The sequence below is a fragment of the Chrysemys picta genome, chromosome 13 (genome assembly GCF_011386835.1).
Source record: "Chrysemys picta bellii isolate R12L10 chromosome 13, ASM1138683v2, whole genome shotgun sequence".
In the NCBI taxonomy this organism is placed as follows: domain Eukaryota; kingdom Metazoa; phylum Chordata; order Testudines; family Emydidae; genus Chrysemys; species Chrysemys picta.
In genome coordinates, this window is record NC_088803.1 from 37487681 (window position 1) to 37503457 (window position 15777).

The 15777-nt window shown below is 44.0% G+C and overlaps 1 protein-coding gene across 12 annotated transcripts in view; it reads right to left on the reverse strand.

Annotated features, from left to right (window-relative positions):
- SULF2 (sulfatase 2) overlaps window positions 1–15777 on the reverse strand; it is a 260049-nt gene that overhangs the window by 85388 nt on the left and 158884 nt on the right. For all 12 annotated transcript variants that reach the window (XM_005304619.5, XM_065566658.1, XM_065566659.1 and 9 more), the window contains one exon: window positions 8956–9200. In XM_005304619.5, the coding sequence (XP_005304676.1) occupies window positions 8956–9130 (175 nt within the window). In that variant the 5' untranslated portion in view covers window positions 9131–9200. Of the gene's footprint in view, window positions 1–8955; window positions 9201–15777 lie in introns of those variants that run through there.

Below are 15777 nucleotides of genomic sequence, written 5' to 3' on the forward strand. Positions count from 1 at the left end.
GAAAACAAAAAAACAGTTTTTGTTAGGAACCTTTTCATCTAATCAGAACTCATTTTTGTAATTCTTCATCACAGGAACGAAAGGGCATTTGTAAGACTGACTCCCCTGTAAAAGAACCTGTTATACCGCACATACAAAAAAGAAGTATCTTAAAAAAAATAGACAAGACCTTTTTTATAATCACAAAATAGAAAAGTTTGTACTTTGGGAGCAGCATCCCTCTTCAAAGCCTCTAACTTCACTTACAGTAAAACTGGTTGTTATAATTGTATGTGAGCTCAAAAACTGCAAATGTTAGCACTGCTCTGTCTTATGAGCTAATTCAAAAATAAATAAAGCAGGCTGAAGGAATGTTTTGTCATTCCATTATTAAAATACAATTTTAACAACCCCTTTAAATGACAGAGGCATCTGTGCATAAATAACCCTACATGTTAAGTCTCCCCTTGGGGACAGTAACCTTCTTTAATAAAACTGCTGCAATGACAAGACCCTATATATCAACAGTCTTTAATACAAAAACATATGATCTAATCTGCTTCCCCAGCTTGAGAAATAATGCAGAGTGACAGATCAGTGGAAGGCAAGAACCAAGCATACCCTTCCATGCAATCTTAAGTAGGCCAGCTTTAAATATTTTAGAACAACACTGAGCCAGCCAACCAAAACTTATTTTCTTCGTCCTGCCTCCAACACAAACTTGGTGACATTAAAGGAAAATAGAAATTATATTCTTCTATGGCAGAACATCACTTGTGTGTTAATCAGTGATTGGAATCTCTGCAAACCATCTTCTCTCAAGTGGGAAAACCTTCCGGGATTTCATTAGTTAGATTCTGATGTGCTAAGAGAGGTTATGCTTTGAAGTGTCAACATTTTATTCAGAAAAAGGTCTGTTACAAGTCTAAAATCATAGATAATAAAGTTGCCTTATCTGTAATGGTGTGCTTTTTGGAGAACTGTAAGAAAATCTATGGTGAAAGATTTGCTGAGCGTCATCTAGTTGATGCATTCAGCTGTCCAGTAGACAAAGAGAAGCATAAAAGGTATATATTACTAGACTGAAGTTCTGTTTGGACTTCATGTGACATCAGCTGCAACAACTTGTTTTGCTTGATCTCACTTCAGAGTTTATTCTACTGCTGATGTCACTGTTTAGACTAATATTATAATGTGGAAAATTCACAAACTCTCTACAGACTTTGAGTGAGGCCTTGACATTGAGGAAACACTACAAAACTGTGCAAGCTCTGTGGCAGACACTGAGAAGTCACTCCTTTTTACAACTCTGTTTGTGTACTAATAATTATCCCCTACCATCTGAGAACAAAGGTTTCCCTGCATTATGTGTCAGAGAGCCCCTTATCATCTCCTCCACTGTAAATGGAGGACAGAAGAGCTAAAATGGTCAGAACAGAGATGTATGCTTCTGGGTACCTGGGATGTCTGCATATTAAGATGAAAACTGTAGGGATCTTCAGTAGCACAATTTAACATTCAGAGTAGATGGTGGTCTTATGATGAGCCCTGCAACATCTTTCAGGGATATAATGAATCTGAGAAATGCATTTCACAGAAGGGCTCTATTATCCATCCCAAGATTATGAGGAAAAGTGCAAAGGAAGTATATATGGTATGGCTGATAGAAGCACTAGATCCCAGGAGTGTGCACGTAGGACATTTTTCAAAAGTTCTTCAAATACTGCTGCATGGCAGGGCATATTAAGAAAGAGGGCTTTGTTGTACTGAAACAATAACTGAGCAGGCTGTAACGGGTGCTTCTTAAAACCTCACATTTCCTATGACAACTGGCATTTGTGCAAAAGCCTGAAGACTATAGAAAAGACAGGTAATTATAAGAGATTCAAACACACAAACGCAGGTTTTTTGTGCATACTACTGCACGTTTTTGCACACACATTTTGCCATGCCTTAAAAATATGCCTCACTGCATAGTGTTTCCCACACATCCCCTTCTTGCTTGTATTTATTAAATATTCACACTATGACTGGACCTTCTTCTAGAGACGTGTCCAAGTACATTCACTATTACATACCCGTAGCAAAGTTTATCTCTATGATCACATTTTGCAAAAGATATGATCGCAGCACAAATACAGAGTATTAGTCATACAAGCATTCAAATATTGGTCCGTGAGAAACTACTTTCCTGTACTAGGATAGTGGGATCCAGTCAAGTCTCTCCAGCTAACCAATAATGGTGTGTAATATTAAAGATTAGATTTCCCTTTAGGTGTTAAAATACATTAACATCTTTAAAAGAAATAAATATTGAAAAGGGAAATATAAAAATCCTGTATACGAATTTAAATGATGGTCTGCAGGAGCAGAATTTATTGTGAATTCTTCAGTGTAAGCCAATAGTAGAAACTTGCTGAACATAAATAAATAACTTTAGCAGCTGTTTGAAGATCTAATATTGAATGTTTCATTAACTAGCATTTTATTGTCAGAGATCATGCAATTAATATCAGTGTTTGGCAGCTACACTTGTTAAAGAGCTTGAATTAATCTCCAAGTGACTTCATCTGTTTTGAAGCTAAATTTGAGAGATACCTGTAGGTGGACATGTCTATTCAACCTCTGGAATTTTAATGTATGCTCTCATAAACATTACGCTTGCTTTCTATTTCCATTTCCATCTTACATACTATTTCCCCCCAATTTTCCTTCTTTGTGCTTCTTTCTTTTAAAAGCTGCTAACAGATCACCTCTCCCTATGTAGGAAAACTGCTAAGCACATTGTCTTCTTGCGCCAGATTTGTACTTATTCAATGGGACATATATTAACAGGTTACTCAGATCTCACTAACATGAATAAAGTACAGTAACTCCTCACTTAAAGTTGTCCCGGTTGTTTCATTGTTATGTTGCTCATCAATTAGAGAACATGCTTGTTTAAAGTTGTGCAATGTTCCCTTATAATGTCGTTTGGCAGCTGCCTGCTTTGTCCACTGCTTGCAGGAAGAGCAGCCCGTTGGAGCTAGCTGGTGGGGTCTTGGAACCAGGGTGGACAGGCAGCCCGCATCAGCTCCCCATTCCCCTAAGTTCCCTGTGCGGCAGCCACCCAGCAAACTATCAATTGCCGGCAGTTCAGCTGTCCCTCCCCCTACTGCCAAGTGCTGCTCCTGCCCTCTGCCTTGGAGCCACTCCCCGGAGCCTCCTGCTTGCTGTGCCCGGGGGGGGGAGGGGGCGAGGGGAGGAGAGAAGAGGGGCTAATGTCACAGTGTCCCCCTCCCTAGGGTTACCATATGTCCTCTTCCCGGACATGTCCGGCTTTTCGGCAGTCAACCCCCCGTCCGGGGGGAACTGCCAAAAAGCCGAACATGTCCGGGAAAATGGCGGCTCTGCTCCTCCCCGACTCTTCGGCTCTGTTTAAGAGCCGGGCTGCCCGAACGCTACCGGCTTCGGGCAGTCCCCGTGCCTCCAGACCCTGCGCCCCCCGCCGGGCACTTCCCCTCCCGGGCTCCGGCGGCGCAGGGTCCAGAGGCACGGGGGCTGCCCGAAGCCGGTAGCGCTCGGGCAGCCTGGCTCTTAAACAGAGCCGAAGAGTCGGGGAGGAGCAGAGCCGCCGTGGCTGGAGGCTCTGCTCCTCTTCGGCTCTGTTTAAGAGCCGGGCTGCCCGAGCGCTACCGGCTTTGGGCAGCCCCCGTGCCTCCGGACCCTGCACCGCTGGAGCCAGGGAGGGGAAGTGCCCGGCTGGGGCCGCAGGCTCCGGAGGCATAGGGGCTGCCCAAAGCCCGAGCGCTACCGGCTTCACGGTTTGCCGGGCAGCCTCCAGACCCTGCGCCACCGGCTGGGCGCTTCCCCTCCCGGGCTCCAGCTGCGCTGGGGAAGCGCCGGCCAGGGGCACAGGGTCTGGGGGCTGCCCGGCAAACCCTGAAGCCGGTAGCCCTGGGGCAGCCCTTTCCCCCTGGCTGGGAGTGGGAGGGTGCGGAGTTAGGGCGGGGAAGGGGCGGAGTTGGGGCGGGGCTAGGGGTGGGGAAATGGGCGGGGCCAGGGCCCGTGGAGGGTCCTCTTTTTTTATTTATTAGATATGGTAACCCTACCCCTCCCCCCTGCACCCCACTTACCCAATCTCAACAGGGTGGGGGACATGACAGGACTCAGGATGGAGGGAGCTTCCTGGGAGCAGCTGCTGTCTCACCTTGCTGATCTACTTAACAAGGCAATGTACTTAGGATGGGGTAAGCCTACTTAAAGGGGCAATGCGCATCTCTCTCTCTCACACAGGGTCTCTCTCTCTCTGTCTGCCATGCTGTCTCCCCTCCCTCCATTAGTGCTGCCTTGTACAGTGTGAGGCTACATTAACAACAATGGGTTAATCCATGAGGGCTCAACCAAAGCTAGTTCATCATTTAGCAGCCAGGCATTCCCTGGGAAATATTCCACCCTCTTCCACCCTCTGACTTCACCACCTCAACCAAGCTTCACAATCATCATTGCGGTGTACAGTATTAAATTGTTTGTTTAAAACTTGTACTGTGTGTGTGTATATATTATATAATATAGTCTTTTGTCTGGTGAAAAACATTTCCCTGGAACCTAACCCCCCTATTTACATTAATTCTTATGGGGAAATTGGATTTGCTTAACATCGTTTAGCTTAAAGTCGCATTTTTCAGGAACATAACTACAACGTTAAGCGAGGAGTTACTGTATCTCCCAGGCAGCTAGGTCTCCCTCTGTCCATGAATGAGATAGTTATGTAAGCTGATCCCAATGACCTACCGCCGTGGTTCTCAACAGAGTCCTGCATGGATACAAATTTATAACCACAGCGGTGAAAGGAGCAAAACATGGGGCCGCTGCTTCCAGGAGCCAGCATTCTACTCCGGCAGCTCCTCCAGTGTGGCTGTACCGCCCCCAGCCCCACCCACTGGGGCGGGCATCAGGCTCAGCGGCAGCTGTCCCTGTTTGCGCTCTTGTGTTCAAGCGGCACACATAGGGTGACCAGATAGCAAGTGTGAAAAATCGTGACAAGAGTGGGGGTAATAGGAGCCTATATAAGAAAAAGCCCCCAAAATCGGGACTGTCCCTGTAAAATTGGGACACCTGGTCACTCTAGGCACACACACTCCCAGACTGGAGACGCAGACAGCTGCGTGGAAGGGACGGGGGCAGGGCGGGGGGTGGGAGGGTACAGCTGTGCCGGAGGAGTTGCCAGCATGGGATGCTGGCTCCTGATAGCAGCAGCCCGTTTCTGCTCCTTTCACTGCTGCGGTTCCCAAGGGAGCCCTGCAGTTCTATGAAAACCGATTTATATCCACGAATATAAATTTGAATCCACGCAGGGCTCTAATTCTCAATCTATTTACCATTGTGGGCCACATATGCAGCTCTCTGTGTGTTATGTGGGCCATATCCCCACACACACTCACACACACACACACCCTGTACATCTACAAAAAAATAAGGTTTAGTATGTGTTATATGGCAGCAATATGATTCAGATTGATATAGTACCTTTCATTTCAACACTGGCAAGTGTCTACTAAGAGTGCCCCCCATGCACTCAGCCCCCCCATACACCCAGCCCCCTAGCCAGGGACTGTCCCCCATGCACACAGCATCTGCCCCCAAGCCTCTCCCCAGACTGTCCCCCAGCCAGGGAATGTCCCCCCATCACCCAACCCCCCTGGGACTGTCCCTCCCAGCATCCAGACCACCCCAACACTGGGTTGGTACACAAAATCTGCCACTGAGCCTCCCCCCAAGTGGCACGAGGTTTGGGGAGGCTTAGCCTCTTCCAGCCTCCATTACATGTTGCTCATGGTGTTTGTCCTGCAGAGACTGGGTACTCTGTCCAGATCAGAACCCCCCTCAACCATCCCCCAGGACTGGCTCCTCCAGCATCCAATCCCCCACCCAGGGACTGTCCCCCACCCAGGGACTGCCCCCCAGCCTACCCCAGCAACTGTCCCCAGCCCCCCCAAGGACTGCCCCCCCCCCAGCATTCAACCCCCTCATCCAGGGACTGTGCCCCAGTACCTGACTCCCCATCCAGGCACTGCCCCCAGCCACCCACCTAGAGTCTGTCCCCCATGCACCGGCTGCACCCCCCTCCCCATAGCCCCTGCACCTCTCCCCACACCTGCTGGCTTCCAATCTCCATTGCAGGTAGCTCAGCTGTGCAACCTGCCCTGCCTGTCGCCGCAGTCCTAGTGCCGGGGAGCCTGCTCCAGTGGAGGTCACTGGATCCATGATCCTGCAGGGTGGGAGGTGCTAATCACCCTGGCCAGCTGCCGATGCTGCTAGGCCCAATCCTGCTGGGGGAGTGGGGGGTGATGTCACTGGGCCTCATCCTGTCAGGAGGGCTCATGTTAGGACTGATCGTGCACCTCCCCATTTTTGCACCCCTCCCACCGGCTCTGTGCCCCAGCAGGTGCCCCTCCTGCCCCACCCCATTTATGGCCCTGAGGATATCATGTGGGCCGCAGCTGTGTGCTGATTGGGCCACAAGCAGTCTGCAGGCTGAGAACCACTGACCTATTGTAACTACAGTAATATGGTAGCCAAACCTCAGTTCAAATTGAACTGGAGATCCTGGGATTTATAATGCATTGGACATCAGCACTAGGACAGCTTGGATTCTCATTAATCTAATTGGAAAATTAATCTCTGGGTGTAATTTAAGACTTTTCTACCACCAGTATATTTCGCCTCTTCTTACTCATATACCAACTTGTTCACTACTCAGTATAATTCTCATAATTAGGAAGACAAGCCACTAAGCATGCCTGTTCCAATAGTTGACTAAACTCCTCCTTGGTCTTCTGAGAGGTCAGAAGAAAGCAGTTATCTTCTCTCCTTTATATCCAGCACAGCACATTCCAACTCCTTTGACCCAAGGATCATGCAGTCTTTTCATCAAACCCTCCCTTGTTTCAATCCATGGTTAGGGTTTGGCTTCCTGAGTAAAAAGTATGATTAACAGCAGAACAAATAAAAGGGAAGTTAAGCCCCTTTCCTGAATGCTCTGCATCTCCTTTTGGCAAACCACACCTGTTACTGCTATATTGTTAAACATACCTTAGGTTAAAATAAGGGGAAGGCTGTTTGAGCCTGATATTGTATCCTCTCTCCTTTTACATCAGAAATAGCCACAAAACAATCTCAGCAGAAAAACAAAATGAGAATTCACATGCCAGCTCTGCCCACCAAAAGCACAGCTTCCTTCTAAATTTCCTCAGAAATACTGGTAATCTTCGCTGTGCTCAGTTTTCCAAATTTTTGTTAGCTTGCATTTGCAATCTGTAGACCAAACTGCAATTGACATCTTGTTTCCATGTTCCTGAATGCATTAACTCCAATACTCAAACAGCAGTTTGGATAGATAAAGTTGGCCAATTTAAGAATAAAAAATGATCTCAAACAAACATCTGGTCTCACAAAGCCATTAATTGGAATATGATAAATATCAAATCTCAGCTTCATCAAATGCATTTTCTCCAGCCGGACCCTAATTTGTGTGGACAGATGCCCATTGTGCTTGAAATTGGAAAGAGACATCAGATTACCTGAGAAAAGAAGTATACTGCCCAGAGGACATTAACAATTGCATCAGAGACAGGCAGGCGGGCATAAAATAGAAAGTGATAAATTTTTTAGGACCACCCTCTGGATTTTGGTCACATGAGACTGTGAGATAATGTACTTGGCTTTTTTGGATATGCATTATTGAAACTGGTCTGTCTAATTGTGAAAAACATAACCATCACTACAAAAAACAAACAAACAAAAAAAACCCTTCGGAACCTGCCTCACTTAAACTAACATTTTATTTCTTATCCTGTTGCACCAGAAAACTTTCTAGTTACCTTTTGAACCAAATGACGATTGGGATATAGCTTATGACATGCAGAAACACTGATAAAAAGAAAGTATCTATAAAAGCATTGTCATGATGCCATTATACACTTTTGGTTTATAACAGCAGCTGTCCCTGCATAAAGCAAAGTTCCTTCATTTTACTACAATGCTCCACCTTTCCCCCACGATTTGTTTTCTCATCTACTATACTGGAAATTTGCTTTAACAGCGCTCAAAAGAAACACAAAACAGATTCTATCCCCTCAACTTTTAAACAGACATGGGCTTCATAAATCCATTTATAAATGTACCTAAAAAACTACTTCTATAAAACTGATTTCTGGTAATTGCTTCTCACTATACACAACATTCTGCAAAGATATAGGTTAATTTTTCAGCAAGCTTCTCAACTTAATCGTTGTGTCAAATCATTAAGATTAAACAAACTTTCTTTGCTTAATCTTCTTTCTTCAACAATTACAACTTCAGCTAGTGGAACAGATGATCAGAGCTGGATAAGCAGGTAGAATCTTCTGATCCTAAATTATCTTGGCAGTAATCAAATACTTATCTTCGTGGGAAAAATCCCTAAAATAGTTTTAAATTTCTTGGAATACTATTAAATAACAGAATTTAGAGATTAAAAAAAACCAATGTGTGCTTCAAATACTGCAGTTTCACAAGGAAATTGAGTAATTACATGAAAAGCCAGTTATGTATCTAAACCTACCATCTTTGTGTGCAACTTCCCAGCTTGTGCACATAACATTAATAAGCAAATTGAAGACAAACATTAAAAATCAGAGTTTTGTTTCCCTACCAAAGCAGGATACAGAATGTATCAAATCTTAAACTGATGTTACATTTGCTGTCAGTGAGTTAGCATATTACTAGAAAATATTTTACATGTACAGATAAAAGTTTTTACAGTATTTTACCACTTGTTCCTTCTATTGTACATTTTACACAGAAAAAAATTCATTTGCAGGTTAGGGATTAGAGCCTGTTCTCTGCTGCACTGGTCAAAATGTTCATTTACACTAGAGTGTCTGAGAGCAGATTCTAGCCCCAAGCAAAAGCAATGCCACATCTGTGAGCTAAAATACTCTGTTTGGTTCTTACCAAGTTCTACATCCTGATCATCAGTAAGAACGAGAATGATGTTTGGACGGATGTTTCTGCGGTCCCTTTGAAATCTTCCCTTCAGACGCTGATTTAATAGGAAAGCTGAACTTCCATCCAGCATTGATAAAACAGTCATTATGAATAATCCAAGAACAATGCTAGGCTGTGCCATATTGTGCTGATTTTGCGTTCTCGCCAAACAAGGTGGGTTAATGTCTTCTATTTCCTCTTTACTTGCAGATCTAAGGTGGGGAGAGAGAAAGCAGGTAAGCATTTATGCAAAAACAATAAATAAAAAAATAAAATAAATGTTCCAATTTATCAAAATCTTTCAAATGAACAAGGAGGTTCTTTTTAAAAGGCTAAGTCCACATATACCTAAAATACCCTAAGCCCCCTAAATGAGAAACAAAGTCCTTGCAGTTTTTCATCTTGGTACCTGTTAGAAGTGGAAACATTTACAATTTGCAAGAGTTTATCTAAATTTTTTGAGACATTTTGTTGAGTGCTGAAAGTTGGCAAAAAGTTAAAGGAACCCAGCAGGGAAAGAAACATTTCTTTTTTTAACAAAATGATTTAAAAAAAATGTAGCCAGGTGCAACTCATCAGAAATTAAAACAATATACTGGGAGTACTGGATCTGTGAGCTACAATAGTGCAGGGTACTTATCCATAATGTAAATTTAAGGCCCCCTGGATACTGACTGATCTAATTTATTTACTGAGTCAAAAAAATCACCTTTAAAGGAACAATGTATCTAAATAGAGATTTTTACCAAGATTGTGGTAAAACCTATTGAGTGAACGGTAAGTTTGTCTTGTGAAGTCACAACGGACATGAATTACAAGCCAAATTCAGATCTGGCATAAGTTGCTGCAACTCATAGATTTCAATTGGAAAGCATGTCCCTTTATACCAGGGCTGAATTTGGCTGCATGGGCCTAGAAATGGTGGGATAATTTCAGGCTAGTGTTTCAGCACTAACTCTGAACTTCCTGGCTTTGTGGGTGACAGTCATGTTATTTCAAAATGGATATGGAGGATTTACAGAAATGTGTTGCTGTTGTTGTTTTTCCGTTAAAGTACTAAACAAGCATGTTCTGTATTTACAATTTAAGGGCCTAGTCCTGCAAACTCTTATCACTAGACACATTGAGAATTGTCCTATTGCCTAGAACTGCTCATGGCAGTAAGGATTATGGCCAGAGGAAAACTGTTTTCAGGATCAGTCCCTAAGACCCTGATTCTGCTCCCACTGGAATCAACAGCACAGCTCCTATTGATTTCTAAGCAAGCAGGGGCATGCCCTAGATGAACGAACATTTAGACATTTCTTAAATTTCAATGCTGGTTGATAATCTTCTGGCCTAAAGGAATTTTCTTTTGCTAATAGAAGTCAAAGTACCCGTAAGAAACTATACAGAGAATATCAAGAGCTAATTATTTCATCCCATCAAATGATCAATGAGTCAATTTTTGATTAATTCCCTATGTACCGGCTTTCTCTGGACTTGTGCCAGTGAGTTCACGTAGTGCAGTGGAAATCAATTAAAAGTGACACATGGGAAACTATCTGCCTTTTCTAAAGACCAAAAGCGACTGAGTAGAAAAAGCCCAGCACAGTGTGCTTTACTCAATGAAAGAAGATTAATGTTCTGTCCATAAAGCAAGTTAGAAATTTTCCCTCCCCCAGTAGATTATTTCATAGCAATATCATCAGATCATTGCTACCAGAATTTGTTTCTTGGGATAAACCTTGATTAAGACTGTTCTCAAGCCATGACAAAACCACTGGTCTGAGAAATTACACACAGTTTCTACACTCATGGGGGGGGGGGAGGGGGAAGCACAAGATTCTTATATTTAAACCAGCAGATATCTAGCTGTACTATGATGCAATATTTAGCAAGGGCTATTTCCCAATTCATATACATAGACCAGGCTTGAAAAGTCAACCTAATTATTCACCCCAGCAAGTTTCTTTACAGATTCATGGGTGAATTAAATCAATTTCTGCAGAATCTAAGATTTTATTTAAAAGAACAAATTCTAGCCCATGTGGTGGGGTGGGGGGGGGGGGGAAAGTCTTCTTAAAACTGCAGGCTGACTGCTCTTGTACCTCTGCTCTGCCCAGAGCTTTGCTAAGCTATGACAGAGTGCACACTGACCACTCTTGTCAGTTTTCATTGCTCATGTTCAGAATTCTGCCTGCAGCAGTGAAACAGGCAAGAATCATGCCAGTTTCACAGTGCAGCTACTACTTGGGAAAGTCAAGAGCAGTGATCGAGGCAGACCCTAGAGCTGTTCACTTGGGAGGAGGAATCCAAAGGTTGGGCGGTGCACATTAGTAGAGATATTCCCTCCTGAAGACACAAAAATTCTGATAAACAGAAATGTGTATTAACAAAACCTCTCAAAACTGACGATCTGTCCATTCCCATTACATAGCCAGTGTTTTTTTCTGAAGACATGGGATTTACAAGGGATCATTTAATTTTTTGCTTGGGACTAGTCAACTGAAGGCTGTCTATTACTGTTGTATCTGATCATGCTTCCCTTCCCACGCAACTGGATATGGGATTTATGCATGAGTGTATTTTCTTTCTTCGTTAAAACAAATGCATGGGAATAACCATATGACCTCACTGTTGCACCCTTTTCCCTTCTCCGCTCCCCTGCCCATTCCCTTCCTACTATTTATTACCCTCATTCATTGCATCACCTCTAAAATAAGACAATAAACCCTTTGGGCCAGGGACTACGTCTTCCTATAAAATTCGTAGTATATTTTTGAAATTGAAAAAACAACCTATACAGAGGTATCGCCACAAAAATGTATTTACAGTTATAAAGTTACCGTTCTCTCCAAGAAAATAGGAAAAATATTGCATGTTAAGTTCAGCAGGCAAACTTTACCAAAATAATTACTTTCATCTTTAAACATCTGAAGCAGAGAGGGGCAAACTATTCTCATGTTATGTCCCTGTTGTTATCAGGATAAGAATTCCTCATATATACCCCCTGGAACCAACTCAAAGTATACAATTATGTCCAAAACTCATATTCATAACTGGGTAAAAAAATTAACATAATTTACAAAATAACCCTCTATTTTCTGAAATGTGTGTATTCATACAAGACAGATAGGCCACTGCTTACTCTACATTTGCTGTGAAATCTAATTAACAGCTTTAAGTAGCTTATAAAATGGCAGCAGAAGTATCTCACATTCACAGTGGTCAGATGTAGTCTATGAGTTGTGACAATACTTTGCAAAGTGTCACAGTTGAGAACGTCTCTTTAATGATTAGTGAACTTGATGAGCGAAACAATATGTCAAAGGCAAAGCAGTTATTAAAATTCTTTCCCATTCCTGTTTGGAGGCTTGGTTTACTGTGTGTATCAATGTTGGCTAAAGACAGGCTTATAGAATTTTACAATGTCTGCCTTCATCTGCCATATATACCTTCATCATTAATACGGTGCATCTCTGTGTAATGATGCATTTTTATCTCAGTGGCCCAGGTGATCTGGTTCTCTATGTGCTGAGACTTGTAGCCACTGCAGGCAACATTCCCATGTAATAGATGGGGACAGCTCTAAATTGTGCTGTATCTTATGAAATTAGGTGTGCCTCTTAGTTTTTCCTAAATTACCCATCCAAATGTAGCAAAGTTTGATCAGCCCTGTTTATATGCAAGTACCATCAAAACCCTAGACATTTTTCTTTCAGAAGAGACAGCAAACTGAGCTGCAGTAAGTCTGTGAGCATCTCCAACACAGAGAGGCCCGGGGGTGGGGGAGAGGGGGAGAAGAGGGGGAAATAAAGAAAAGAAGAAGAATATTCTCCCACCACCACCCTATTTGCTGTAACAAATCACTCCCTCCTTCATAGGCTGAATTGGATACAGATGCCTCCCTTGTTCTTAAGATCCTGCCAGTTGGGAAGCAAGATTACAGGCAAACTCAGTTCTCCTGTGTGGTAATGCAGAATGTTACCAGTAAGTCAGTGGTTCTCAACCAGGAGTCCGGTGCCCCCTGAGGGGCTGTGAGCAGGTTTCGAGGGGGCACCAAGCAGGGCTAGCATTAGACTCACTGGGGCCCAGAGTAGAAAGTTGAAGCCCCACCACATAGGACTGAAGCCCAGGGCCCTGAGTCCCACTACCCAGGCTGAAGCTTAAGCCAGAGCAATGTAGCTTTGTGGGGGCCCCTGGCAACTCCCTGGCTTGCTACCCCTTCATGTCAGTCCTGGCTTTTACATGCAGAAAACCAGTTATTGTGGCACAGGTGAGCCCTGGAGTTTTTATAGCATGTTGGGGGGGGGGGGGGCCTCAGAAAGAAAAAGGTTGAGAACCTGCAGTAAGTCACATTTATAAATGTTTACGGGAAGGGGCCGGTTTTGTGTGTTTATTCAATTAACAGAACACAGATCCAAATCCTGCTCTTGAGGGCTGCCTCCACTAGGGAAATTTCTGAAAAATGTCCCCCCACTGCCATCATCAACCCACCAGTATTAACTCGGACTTCAAATGCTGTTTGTTTTTTTTACACCATGATGATTAAAATCGCTTTGCACAAGTCTAACAGCTACTATGCTGAAAACTGTAGTGAATAATGCTGGGCTATATGCACCTAGCACTTTCTATGCCAGGGACAGGCAAACTTTTTGGCCCAAGGGCCACATCTGGGTATGGTGGGCCATGAATGCTCAAGAAATTGGGGGCTGGGGTGCGGGAGGGGGGGAGGGCTCCAGCTGAGGGTGCAGGATCTGGGGTGGGGCCAGAAATGAGTTCAGGGTGCAGGAGGGGGCTCTGGGCTGAGGCCTGGGGTGAGGTGGGAGGGTGAGAGCTCCAACTTGGGTGCATGGTCTGGGGTGGGGCTGGGGATGTGGGGTTGGAGGTGCAGGAGGGTGCTCCAGGCTGGGACTGAGGGGTTTGGAGGGCGGGAGGGGGATTAGGGCTGGGGCAGGGGGTTGGGGCATGGAAGGGGTTGGGGTGCAGGCTCCGGGCGGCGTTTAACTCAAGCAGCTTCCGGAAGCAGAGGCATGTCCTCCCCCTCCGGCTCCTATGTGGAGGCGTGGCCAGGCGGCTCTACGCCCTGCCCCATCTGCAGGTGCTGTCCCTGCAGCTCCTATTGGCCATGATTCCAGGACAATGGGAGCTGCGGGGGCGGCACTTGGGGGACGTGACCGTGCAGAGTCCCTTGACTGCCCCTATATGTAGGAGCTGGAGGGGGGACATGCCGCTGCTTCCAGGAGCTGCACAGAGCCACAGCACGCGCGGAGCGGGGCAAACCCCCGACCCTGCTCCCTGGCTGGAGCGGCGCAAGCCCCGGACCCCACTCCCCGGCGGGAGCTCGAGGGCCAGATTAAAACATCTGAAGGGCCGGATGCGGCCCCTAGGCCGTAGTTTGCCCACCCCTGCTCTATGCAGTTACCAGTGGTGCAACTGAACCAGCCTTAGAGACAGTGGGGAAATATTTCAACTGTCCGTAGTGACAGGTTTCAAAGTGGTAGCCGTATTAGTCTGTATCAGCAAAAAGAATGAGGAGTACTTGTGGCACCTTAGCGACTAACAAATTTATTTGAGCATAAGCTTTGTTCAAATAAATTTGTTAGTTAGTCTCTAAGGTGTCAGAAGTACTCCTCGTTCTTATTACACTAGTGTAACGCCCTTAAAGTAAAAAACAAAAAATACAAAAAAACAAAAACAAATCTGGATTTACCCCCAACACAACTAAGAACAGAATCTGCTCATGTTGTTCTGCCAAACACATAATATACAACATGCAATAAATTATTTTGTTATGAAAAAAGAAACAATAACATTTCAACCATTCTTTGAGCTTATAATGCCATTTTGACATATAACTAAAAGCATATTTATAAAGTAACTGCATCTCAAATTCACTTTTATGTATTAGATTGCTTTAAAAATGAGCATAATGCAAAACAGTAATTAAAAAAAAGCCGCTAAGGCATGTTTGACTCATTTAACAGCCATAAACAGGCAAACAGCATGTAAGGAACAAAGGGTAGCTGCATAATAGGGCAAACAGCAAACAGCAACTCACACTTGATAACTGATCTGAATATGTCTGGAGCCAACACCAGGTGTGTTATTTAAGCAGACTTAGGTGTGCCATTTATGCAGTGTTTAGAGGAATGGAAATGCATTGTGTGGGATCCATTCCCTAGCAGCCATCCCAATTAAATAAGCATGTTGTTTATCAATTTACCAATTAAATGGTTTCTATTGTACCTCTGTTCTATTAACTCTTGGACCACTATTGCAGATCCTTGCATTCATGCATAACAACTCTTTCCCACTGATGCCTTCAGTCAGCTATAATTTTTATTTAAGACCATGTTTTGCAAGTTATATCGCCTACATATAAAATTGCATTTTACACTTGGACAGGGAGGATTTCTTGTTTGCATTCAAATAGGCTCGCTGAAAAAAAGTCCTACTGAATCATGATTTTTGTTATAATCTCACAACACATCATACTACTTTGAATTTAAGCTCCCAGGCTCGGCTTTTGAAAGTTTTGTGCGGGTTTACTTTGAGGATGAGAACTGATTGATTACTCTATATCTGACCTCTCTGTGAAAACATTTCCTTAGAGAGCCAGGACATTGTCACAGCTCCAAATGCCTATTAGAACATTAAATTACATATTTAAACAGATTGTTTTGCATTACCTTTGTTCTGTTGGGGAGCACTGCAACCAGAGCTCAAACTGCTAAGCATTTAACAAGGGGAAATCTTTCTCCACACACTAACCTTGATTTTAAATAAAAATTGCCTGTGATTCTA